This window comes from Euleptes europaea, chromosome 2 (genome assembly GCF_029931775.1).
Source record: "Euleptes europaea isolate rEulEur1 chromosome 2, rEulEur1.hap1, whole genome shotgun sequence".
In the NCBI taxonomy this organism is placed as follows: domain Eukaryota; kingdom Metazoa; phylum Chordata; class Lepidosauria; order Squamata; family Sphaerodactylidae; genus Euleptes; species Euleptes europaea.
The window spans coordinates 56,548,829-56,561,263 of NC_079313.1; the positions used below are offsets into that span (position 1 = coordinate 56,548,829).

The 12,435-nt window shown below is 44.6% G+C and overlaps 1 protein-coding gene across 3 annotated transcripts in view; it reads left to right on the forward strand.

The window, feature by feature from the left end:
- The first annotated feature begins 489 nt into the window (after positions 1-489).
- ADGRL4 (adhesion G protein-coupled receptor L4) overlaps positions 490-12,435 on the forward strand; it is a 129,533-nt gene continuing 117,587 nt past the window's right edge. For 2 of the 3 annotated variants that reach the window (XM_056844116.1, XM_056844115.1), the window contains exons 1-2: positions 554-610; positions 2,348-2,512. In XM_056844116.1, the coding sequence (XP_056700094.1) occupies positions 589-610; positions 2,348-2,512 (187 nt within the window). In that variant the 5' untranslated portion in view covers positions 554-588. Of the gene's footprint in view, positions 611-2,347; positions 2,513-12,435 lie in introns of all 3 variants that reach the window. The other variant, XM_056844114.1, reaches the window with a different exon arrangement.

Sequence of the window (12,435 nt, forward strand, 5' to 3'; positions counted from 1 at the left end):
GAGACCAGCCTGGCCACCCTGGAATACGGAGGGAGAAAAAACAGTCCAGATAGAAGCAGATGGGGATTGTCCAAGAACTCTGACTTCTGTGACTATCTTAAGGCGAGGGGGATGCTTTGCCTCCACTCACTACCCCTTTCAGCTTCCAGAACATTTCCCCAGTCTTCCAAGATTCTGGCAATCTCCTTCCAATCTAAATCTCCATCCAGTGTGCTAATCTGAATAGCTTTTTGTTCTCTTTCCCTTCATAAATTTTTGCCTAGGTCTTTAACACCTCATCTGCTCAACCCTTCTGCTCATGTGTCTCTCACACAACCCCTGTCCTCACTCACATTCCTTCATCCACTCTGTCACCCTTTCTTTTCCAGCTGAATTGTTATTCATCACTGGCACACTCGTTGTCCTTCAAGTATTTGAAGCTGTGTAACTAAGGACAAATGCCAGTCAAACAGGAGCAACGTCACTAGGATTTCACTCTTGTTTGTAGGCATGTGCAAATATTTTACGGATACTCACGTGTTCTACGGAAAGACTGATTTTTTCGTTACAAAAGGATTTACCACTGAACTCTTGATAGAATCACCACCCATGAAACTTCTCCTGTTCCTAGGTAAGTATTTTTTCTCTCTAAATGAAGATAAAATGTAAAGTAGGTATAGGAAAGCAAACAAGTGTACAGGGCTTGAGAAAGGAAGAGACAGCTTGTGGTTATGATAATTCAGACCTTTCAAAGGTCCTGCTATGGTGGTTGTTACAGCTGACTGTTGCTGCTAGGTTTGACAACCCCATTTTTTCAGCAAGGAAATTCTAGTGGTTGGGTGGGGGAATGAGGCAAACAAACCAGTTCTTATTGAAGTTGATGGCAAAATTCCCATTGGGTTGAATGAATTTGGACTGCTCTTTGAGATGATATAAATCTTACTGTACTGAATCATTTGCAATGCTAACTTGCTGCTCGGATATGTCAGATCACAAAAAGTGCCCAGAACATTTTTTAAACTTAAAAAGTTATCTGTAGGAAATATATGCATATTAATAATGAATTATACACTCGAGGAACCACATATATCTAGATTATTTACAAAGATGTTTAATGCTAACCTTTGCAAAAAAATTGGTCATTATTATTCATGAAAAAGGGCTTCTATTTCTACTGAAGCAATTAATCTTAGAATTGTAATGTCAGGGCCGTAGCAGTAACATACCTGTTCATTAGAGTGCCATGCAAAAAGCTTGCACTTGGTTCATCATGTGGCAAGATAGTTGCACAAATTGGTTCTCATTTATTTTCTAAAAGTGTGTTTCATATCTTTTTTTCATGTTGAGATAATATAGGTGATTATCTGCCCACAATCACCAGGTCTAAAGAGGGTTTAGCAACCTGTCTGTGATTTAGTATCCCATCCCCAAAGAAAGCCACTAACGCCTGAGGAGTTTACTTCGCTAGATCATGGTCATAGTCCTGAAAAATGGGAAACTGCTCAGAACTGTTATTGCAATTGCATGTAAATGTAATCTTCCATATGGCTGCATTGTTGTGCTAGTTTTTGGAAAACGTAATTTGAAAATGCTTGTTAAGGGGAAACTGTGCAGATAATGTTTACTCACTCTCTCTGCTGTGTTATTTGGAAAGGATAAAGAGTGATTTGTCAGTTTTGCCTATCAGGAAAGAAACAGAAAGGATGGTGATCTTTAAAGCTCTTTCTAAACCACTGTGGGACATTTTTTGTGTGTTCATAATTTTTGTGTGCTAAACATAGATTGAAGCTGATTTCTTACACCAAATTCCCACTTGCTCTTTATGTCCACAATGTAGTAGTAAGATTCCTGTCATGGATCAGCCACCCCAATGCTATTGGTTGCCCTGGTTCCCTATTTTCTGGGCCTTAATCAAAGTGATGGTTATTGCTTTTAAAGCCTTTCACAGCCTAAGGAACTCATCCATATGCATCTCCTGATGTACTTCCATGCCCAGCTGTATTCTTCAGAGAACCTTCTTGTGGTGCCCTCCTATGGATTGCCCATCTGGCAAAAGTCAAGCTATTTCTGTGACAGGACCAGTCCGTTGGACAGGACCAGAGTGGGTGTGGAGGGCACCTTCCTTTTCTGTGTTCAGGAAGGCATTTTACAAAGTTTTATTTCAGAAGACTTTTGGTGAAGGGCAAACTGTTTGAGCGGATCTGTTTTTTAAAAAAAACACAACCTTTTAAACTTGTTAAATTGTGATATTGTTTTAATGTGTTTGCAACTTGTTGTTTTGTTAGCCACCTTGGCTCTAAGGAGATAAGGTGGGATATCAATATTTTAAATAAACAAGTAATGCAAAACTATGTCCATTTTCATTCAGTTTTTATGTCCACACTACTGGACCGTAGCTACACCTCACAGAACTGCACCAACACATGCCATGAACATGCCAAATGTGAAGTTCGTAATGGAGTCCAAGGCTGTTATTGTAATCCAGGATTCACTGGCCCTGGCATAACTGGACCTGACAAAACTGGTTGTTACGGTAGGCCACCTCCACTTCGATTTCCTTTGTTGTGTGTGTGTGTGTGTGTGTGAAGTGCCGTCAAGTAGCAGCCGACTTATGGCGACCCCTTTAGGGGTTTTCATGGCAAGAGACTAACAGAGGTGGTTTGCCAGTGCCTTCCTCTGCACAGCAACCCTGGTATTCCTTGGTGGTCTCCCATCCAAATACTAACCAGGGCTGACCCTGCTTAGCTTCTGAGATCTGACGAGATCAGGCTAGCCTGGGCCATCCAGGTCAGGGCTTTTGCTTTGTTCTAATTACTGTTAATTAAGATCTTTCACTGAAATACTTCAGTTACCTATTATCTTTTTTAAAATGTTTTATGGTTTTTATTTCAATACACAAACAAAACATATAAACATAAAACATAACCAATCATATTCATACAATTTATGTGGAGCTTACTTTTTAAATTTACATGGTAGTAGTTCACTTTTTGAGTTACATTACTCTGTCTTTTCAATATATTTTCATTGTGAAACGTGTTACCTAAATATTTGATCTTCTGTTTTGGGTTTCTTTTATTCTTAATTTTCAACTGTATAATTAAAAAAAGATATTCCATTTTTCCTGAAATTCTATAATTGGGCTATTATGTATAAAGGGTATTTATTTTTCCACAGTCACATATTCGGTTAACTTATTCATCCATTCATTCAAATCTGGGTATTTCTCCACCTTCCATTTTGTTGCAAACGTTACCCTTGCTGTCATCACCATGTACTTGAAAAATTCACTATATATTTTTGGAATATTACTTGGTAAGATATTTAGTAGCATATTTTTCAGATCCATCAGAAACTTAAGTTTTAATATCTATTGCATTTCATCATGCATCACTATCCAATATTTTCTTGCTTTCTTGCATGTCCACCACATATGATAAAATGTTGCATCTGTGTTTTAGTTACCTATTATCTTGACAACAGGAGTGACATACCAGCATGTCATCAGGGTATGGGCAGGAAAGTCCCATTGCACCTTGTTCCCCGCATGGAGCTTCCGTTCAGATGCTTTGATCAATTTACAGACTGAGCCAATGAAATTCTGCTTCTCCCCACCCTGTCAAAACCTTGCTAATGTGCATTAGGTCACTTGAAGTGCTTTTCTTGTGGGCTATGAGATGATGCCAGATAACAGCAAGAATAGGTTACATAGTTAACCGTATTATTGTTCTTGAGCTTGAGTTTGTTAAAGTGAAGAACTACTGAGTTGCTTAAAACTCTTTCCAGTGAAGTCAACTTCCGCAGTTTCTGTTACAAGCAAGTAATGGACAAAATCCAAAGACTGGAAACCCTATTCAGACTCCCATTTCAAAGTTTTCTTTACACAGATTTTTGTACTGCTGTACCTGTATAACTTTTGTCTTACTTCAAGGGAAATCTTTGGAGTGGCTTATTTTGTTATTTTATTTTACGGCCTGCTTTTCTCCCTAATTGGGATCCAGAGCAGCTTATTACATTGTCCCCCCACCCCTCCACACAGCTCTCACAACAGCAACCTTGTGAGGAGAACTGCCAACTCTGGCTGGGGAAATTACTGGAGATTTGGGGAAAATGCCTGGGGAAGGTGGAGTTTGGGGAGAAGAGGCTGTGCGATGTCATGCAGTATGCCATCTGAAGCTGCCATTTCCTCCAGGGGAACTGATCCACCAGGAGGCCCCATCTGAGGCCTACTTGTAAGACAAGCTAGGCAGAGAGAAACATTGAGGGGCCCAAGGTCACCCAGCCACCTTCCATAACTGGATGTGGATTTTAATCCAGTTGTCCCACATCCTAGTCCCGTGGTGGCGAACCTATGGCATGCGTGCCAGAGTGGGCACTCAGAGCCTTCTCTGTGGGCACACGTGCCATCGCCCCAGCACAGAGTTCGCCTGAGTTTGTTACTAGAAAGCCAGAGGGACGCGGGGCCGGGCTGCTCCCCTCCCCCTCTCCACGCGCGCCTGAGGGCATTTCTCACATCACCCGCCCCTCTGCCCAGCAGCCCAATGGGAGTGCTTCCTCCCTCCCCTGTCTGGGGTAAGGCATGTCAAGGAAATGGGACCCCCCCCCCAAAAAAAAAATTCCTTGTTGCTGAAAAATCTTTGGTCCAGGCCTTTGGCCTGGCTGGGGAAATCATACTGCAAGACATTCCAGGATGCGGCTCAATTAACATTGGTAAAAAATGCAGTTGCTTCCCCCATCCGCCGGACCACCTGTTGTCATAGTAACAAATTGTCCTGCCTCAGGGAACCCCAGGTGATCTGCTATGTAAGCATTTGTCACCTTGGTGTTTTCTGTTGCAAGCTGGATGTCATCAATCTTTGGTCAGTTGGCATCTCTGGAATCTCAGTGAGGTTTGAACTCCCCCCCCCCCGAGATCCTGGAAAATAAAAGAGGGACACACACAACTGTGCGTGTGATGGTCTGGACACGCGTACAGCATGTTGGATACCATCAATCCATCTGATTCCTGGGGCAGGGATATGCCAAACGGAACTCTTGGAACATTTATTAAATGCTGAACTGATGTGCATCATCGCTTTTGGAACGGGTAACGTTTTTGTAACTTGCTACGCTTTTGCCAAACTCTTGAACCTAAGAATCCTACTGTGTAGCCAGCTGCTTAAAAGCTTTGTTGTTTTGATTTGCTTTTGAGAACGTCACACAAAACTAATTTTTATATGATATTAAAGGTAAACCCCAGAATTGCTTCTCCAATCCTATTGGAAAAGAAGTGCATGCCTAATTTCACATAGCTGTGAGTGTTCATGAAATACAGCATGATGCAGCCATCCAACCAGGATACTGCTGGCTTAATTAAAAAAAATGAAATCTTGCACAGTATTACTATTATTGACAGTATTTATATTTCACTTTTCTAACTGCTCCCTGTCCCTAAGGGGCTCACAATGTAAAAAGAAGCAAAAGAACACCAGCAGACAGCCACCAGAAAAGACACTGCTGGGGTGCGGAGGACCAGTTACTCTCCCTCTGCACAATAAAAGAGGAACACCCACTTACCCAGCATGTAATTAACCTGTGGAACTCCTTGCCACAGGATGTGGTGATGGCATCTAGCCTAGATGCCTTTAAGAGGGGTTTGGACTAATTTCTGGAGGAAAAGTCCATCCCGGGTTACTAGCCCTGATGGGTATGTGCTACCTCCTTATTATAGATGTGGGCCACTATGAGATACAGGAGCTGGACTAGATTGTTCAAAAGTATGCCAAATGCAAACTTTTATCTTTCCATAAAAAGTTGTTTGTATCATTGAAAGCTCTGTTATTGTGTTTTTCTTTAAAGACAAAAGATGTTAATGTATGAGTTGTTTTTTCTAAACTAAAACCTCAGTATTCAGGTTAAATTGCCGTGGGTTTTGGGTTGCAGTTTGGGCACTCGGTCTCTAAAAGGTTCGCCATCACTGTCCTAGTCTGACACTCTAACCTCTATACCACATCAGCTTGTTGCCCTATGCCCTCCCCCTTTCAGCTCTTTAAAGAACTTTTTTCTCTTCTATCCATGCTTAGCCAGACTGTAGTATTACTGAGTGGCTAAGCAGGAAACGTGGGGTGGGAGCCAGAGCCGCTTTTGTGTGGGTGCAATGGGGGAAAGTGGAGGAGCAGGAGGCCGCAACATTGAGTTGTGCGGGAATGGGGTATGCTATTCACATGCTTCTTGCTGGTGCCATCATGGGGATACAACCTAGGTTATTTATTTGTCTAGAAAACCTATCTGTTGCCTCTAGGGCTGTCAAAAAAAAAATCGGTACAATTCGGATTCGGCCGAATTTGGCCCTTGTGGGTTCGGTACGTGCCGAAGTCCAAACTCCCCCACTTCGGATCCGTTCAATTCGGCGGGAATTCAAAGTTCGGAAAAAAAATTCGGCCGAATAAAGCCATTAAAAACACAACCGCGCCTTTCTGCGGCTCAGGGGGGGCATTTTTGGGCTTAGAGGTCCCAAACTTTCAGCAGAGCTTCAAAGGACGTATATTGAAAGACCCCCCAAGTTTTGTAAAGATTGGGTCAGGGGGGGCTGAGATATGGGCCCTGAAAGGGTCCCCCCACCCTTAATGTGCATCTCTCAGCAGAGCTTGCCGCCCAGGCACAAAGCTCCCAGCCCCGACAAACAGCTGATGAGAGCAAGGGCGGGGCAGGTGCTAAGAACTTTGCAAAGCAACACAACTGAAAAGCAACACCTTTGCAAACATGCAAAGGGCAGGGCAGGTGTGAAGAATTTTGCAAAACAATACAACTGCAAAGCAACACAAGCACGCAATGCAACACCTTTGCAACAGTGCAAAGCAACACCTGACACCTGGGAGTTTGCATACCATGGAAAGGGACAGAGGCAGCTAGCTATGCATAATGAGCAGGAGGGGGTGGAATTTCTCCTTTTGCATTGGACTTGGGACCAGGCAGATGCATTCTTTAAGTCACCATTTGAAAACCAGTTTTGAGCAAGCATCAAAATAACCTAACTGACCTTATGAATGAGGAAAAAACTGAAGAATAAAAATGAAGCCCCCCCTCAAACCAGGGAGAGAGACACTGGAGGGGGAACACACACCCCAGGCAGAACCGGCAAAAGCCCCCTTTGGCTTCCCCCCCACCCACAGAAACTGCTCCCTCCCCACACACACACACAGACTCTGCTTCCCCCCCACACACACACACAGAAAAGAAAAATTATAGATTAAAGCCCCCAAAGGGGTCTTACTGTGGCTGTCTTCTGTTCCAGCAGGAGGGGCTGGGAGGCTGGGTAATCCAATATGATTCCATTTGTATCCAATATAAGATCCATATGTATGCATCTCTCGAGGGTGATCCATTCATCCCAATAGGGAAAAGGGGAAAGCCCATATCTCGGGGGGCCCTGACCCAATGTTTACAAAACTTGGGTGGTCTCTTAAGAAGCCTTGTCTGAAGCTCCGCTGAAAGTTTGGGGTCGGCACACCCAAAAATGCGCCCCCTGCAGCCACAGAAAGAGAAAAGGGGGGAGCCGATATTTCAGCCCCCACTGAACCCATCTTTACAAAACTTGGGTGGTCTCTTAAGAGGGATTCTCTGAAGCTATGATAAAAGTTTGGGGGCTTCACCCCCAAAAAAGCGCCCCCTGCAGCCACGAAAATGGAAAAGGGGAGAAAGGAAAAAGGGGTGGAGCCCATATCTCGGGACCCCCTGACCCAATGTTTACAAAACTTGGGGAGTATCTTAAGAAGCCTTGTCTGGTGCTCCGCTGAAAGTTTGGGGTCGGCACACCCAAAAATGCGCCCTCTGCAGCCATGGAAAGAAAAAGGGGGGAGCCCATATCTCGGGACCCCCTGACCCAATGTTTACAAAACATGGGTGGTCTCTTAAGAAAACTTGTCTGAATATCCCCTGAAAGTTTGGGGTCTGTACCCCAAAAAATGCGCCCCCTGCAGCCATGGAAAGGAGTGAATGTGCACAAGCACCCCCTCACACACACATGAGGATTTCCCTCTCTATCTCTTTCCCCGGCCGGCCGCACATCAGCTGATTCCTCCAGTACTCAGTCCTGACTGATTGGCCAGAAGAAGACCCAGCTTGGCCACCGATTGGCCAGAGGAGGAGAATGCTGCTTACTGAAGGTTATGCTGCTTACTGACGGCCCCGAATTGGCCGAATTTATTCGCGAACTCCCGAACTCGCTGAATTCGGCCCCCCCGGTTGCCCGCCAGTTTTGAGTTCGGTTCCTCCTGAACTAAAAACCTCCGAATCAAGGGAAATTCGGCTGATTTTCAGTTCGGGCCGAACCGAATTGACAGCCCTAGTTGCCTCTCCACTAGAATCACCTAAATGGTATAAACATATTCAAGTTCCATTGGGAATGACAGCACCCAATAACTTAAATATTTTAGATGTTCTGATTTCACTGTGGGTTTTTTTTTTTTAATTGTAGATTGAGCTCTGTTTTTTAAAGCACCAAATAAGTACACTTTACACAGAGAAAGTGTTATATAAGAGAACTGAGTTGGACATATTCTGGGAAAGCAAAAGGTTTTTTTGTTTTGTTTTTTGAAGGCAGCAAAGAACATAAGACTTAGTTAATGTATTCTAAGAACTTTGTTTTTTCAACTGGATCTTCAAAGGATTAAAAGGTAATCTAGGTAGGTTAACTAACTTGAAGATAAAAGAGACGAAGCAATGCTGTGGCTTAATGCTATTTCAGATCTTGGGGCAGCCCCCCCTTTTCATAAGTAGCATCTTCTGGGTATATAAGCTTAGCATTCTTCAGTTTATAACCATGGTTTCTACAACAGCTCTGCTATCATCAGTGTAGACTAGGTGTGTGTGTAGAGAAGGTGTAGATCCCCAAATGGCACGCAGAGCACATAAGCTTGTTTGCCCATTTTGCTAGTTAGATAGGTGGTAACATCCACTGTTGCTGTCATTAACATCAATTTAACAATTTTGCACCTGTTCAGTAATAGCTAGCTTTTAATGATATCCTTAATGATGCTGTTTAAACACTTCCATTCTCCTCTGCAACTCTGGAATGTTGTGTTGATGATCAGACAAGCTACAGTAGCTGCTGTTTTCGAATGTAACATTTAGTTTCCTCTTTAAAAAAACCTGTATAGGCAAAAAGGATTAGAAAATAAAAAGATGTCACTTGTCAGGTTAATTTATTGTAAGTATAAACCTTTATGAAACCAACACTTTAGTGTTTAAAGGGGTAGTAACTTGCAGTAATCAATTGCCAGGTTCCCAATCGTTAATGAAAGCTAACAAAGTGAATCAAGGGAATGAAGCAATATGGGATAGGGTTGCCAACTGGCCTAAACATTTCCAGCTTAGCCTGCTTCTGTGCTTTTAAGAATAGCTTGGAATCAGTCAGGGAATCTTTTCATAGGGGCAAACATGATCACCAAGTAATATTAAACTGTTGTTAAAGGCAACCCAAACATTGAGGGTTAACGCACCAAGAATAAATAACGTTTAAACAAACGTCTTATCTTCGATCGCACCCAAAGCCTTCCCCATGGTCCTGGAAATGATTTTTAAAGCACCAAATGTCCATGCTTTCAACATACGCTTATAGCATGATGTTTCCACTTCATCCATTTCAGGGTCGTTTTCCCCTGAGGAGCATACACCTTTAAAATGCTGCATATTTCTCCGCCCCTCTGTAGTCCATCTGTGTAGCCCATCTTCCCTCCCCTCCTCTTTCCCCCTGGCAGCCATTTGCCGTGGGTTGTTATTTTATTTTTGTCAAATCAACCTTTTATGCCCTCTGAATCACTGTCTCAGAAATTTGGGGATCTTCTCCAAATAAGTAGAAATGGAAAATTCTGAGTGTCATGGTGCATGTGTTTGAACAGCATGGAATAGGTATGAGCATGAAGTTATTTGGATCCAGCCAGGGAAGGCAGTTGTGCCAAATCAGTACATGGCTTCTGTGAAAAGCCTGAGGAATCAGAGTCAGAGACGGTGATCAGGTTCATATAGCAAGAAAAATATATATATTATTTCAGTCCCCTTAAGCAAGAGGCCTCTATTTTTCTACGGGTTCTCACTCCAGTAGGTACACAGCTGTCAGCAGGAATATACAGACTCCAAAGTGTTACTGATACAAGTTAAATGGTTTATTGGAAGGCACTACTACAAAAGCAAATTGCAAACTGCAAACTGAATCAGAAAAACATGAAAAAGCATGGACAAATCACTAAGCATTATAAAAACACTTGAAACAAGAAGTTGCAAACATGACAGCAAGCTTAGTGCATTTTAGACAATCTATACCTATTGTCCGCGGATGCGTAATAACGAGAGCTGACAGCAGAGCTGGTATAATAAAAGGGCCAACTTTATTTTATTGTTCATCACCCTGTCCCAAGACGGCTGCTGTGGAGGCTGCCCCAATACGAAATGGATGTGTGCCAAAAAGGGTGTGGGGGGGAGCTCCCAGACCAGCTAACATTTTCTACACCACTGCCCCGAACTGGTACCTGGTAAGCGGCCTGCCATCGCGTGTTGGAATAAAAGGCCCACCCCCTGGCCCCGCAAAGCAACATAGCCCGGCAAGGCCTGCACGGGGCAAAGGGCAACTGCTGTACATGGGTACAGGTGAAACACCTCCCCTCTCCCCCTCTGGTCCGTCTTAGATGACCACAACCTGACAGCCAATCCCGTGGCCATGATGATAACGTGCATTTGCAGTGCTCTGCCTGCTTGATCCCATTTTGACCTCATCAGCCATTCGCCGATCCGCAAGGCCCCAAAGAAGGCCAATAGGACTGCTGCGCAGTACAGCTTGACCTCAAATGCAGAGGTACAATGCGACTTTAAGGCCGGAGACAAACCCGAGAGCAATTCGGGGGAAACCGAGTCCCTTACTCACAGCTTCCGTGTCTCTTCTCCAACCCACCCCTACAGCATCCTCCTCCCCTAAAATCCCCTGCCATGTCTGCCCCCCCGGTGGCTTTTCATTGAACAGCCAGGCAGACAGGCGGCCGGCGATAGTGGCCACTGTGTATCCCGCACTGTGCGGCAGGACACAATACTGCATGAGATGGTCTACTGGCATAGGCCAGACTGGCTGGAGCTGTTCCTTCTCCCTAAATTCCTCAATTGCCCAGAAACTCCTGGCATAGCCCTACCAGTACTCGGGGCCAGAGAGTTGTATATGGCTCCCTAGGCCTCACCCCTCCAAGACTTCACTGCGCCTCGGGCATCCCCGCTGATGCTTCCTGAGCTGGTGGGGCCAGGATCCTGAAGCACTCTATCTGGAAACAGGATAGTGCATTGGCACAATTATTTGTTATTCCCGGAACATAGTGAGCTGCATGGCAAGCTGAAAAAAGGATGTCATATGTGAGGCGCTGGAGTACAAAACCCGCACTAATGACATGACCTTAGGAGATTTGGGGGACAATGTGCTAACGTCGTCACACCAAAACGCACTAAAGGATTGGCCAGAGCCTCGGGCCAGCTGTAAACTGCCACCACCATTGGGAAGAATTCCAGGAAAGTGCAGTCTCTCATAATGTCATGACGATTCCTCTCGGCGGACCATCGCTTGGCACACCACCATGCCGAACCTGTGGGCATCAGCTGCATCAGAGCTGCATCAGAGTGTATCTGCAGCACAGCCTCGAGCAAAAGACCTCCCCTCCAGAAGGAAACCCCATTGTACTTTCTAGCAAGCTGGCCCACGTGCGAAGGTCCTGCCTCCTGTCGCTAGTGCCCTTATCCAGCGGTGGGTGGCCCGCACACCTGCCCTGGCCCTGCAGAGGCGACGCACAAAGGTGTGCCCCGGTGCAACCACCCTGCAAGCAAAATTCTGATGGCCCATCCATGACTGGAGCTCCTGCAGCATGACTTTCCTTGCCTTGATAGGCCAATTAAGGGCCCCAAAACTTCTGAATGAACGTATAAAACACATCACATCATGACCTCATCTAAATACACTTTCAAGTAGGGTTACCAACCTGCAGGTGGTGGCAAGAGATCTCCCAGCATTACAACTGATCTCCAGCTGATACAGATCAGTTCCCCTGGAGAAAATGGCCGCTTTGGCAATTGGACTCTATGGCATTGAAGTCCCTCCCCTCCCCAAACTCTGACCTCCTCAGGTGCCATCCCCAAAACCTCCTGCTGGAGAAGAGGGACCTGGCAACCCTACTTTCAGGATGTATACTAATGTACAAATACAGGGGACTAGGAAGCTCCCAGTTTTGAAAGGTTATGCCAGTTTTGAACTATTACCCAAAGGTGTGATGGTAAAATCATTGCTCTAGGACTGTAAGGAAAATGGAGTCACTCACCCACCCAGGGAGACAGGCAGGCAGGCAAAGATTGGCAAAATGCTTGACGTCTACAATAACCGGGCACTGGAATTTTTCTTCTGAAGTAGATCTGCCCTATGAAGGAGTGTCATAGAAAACATAGGAAACAGCT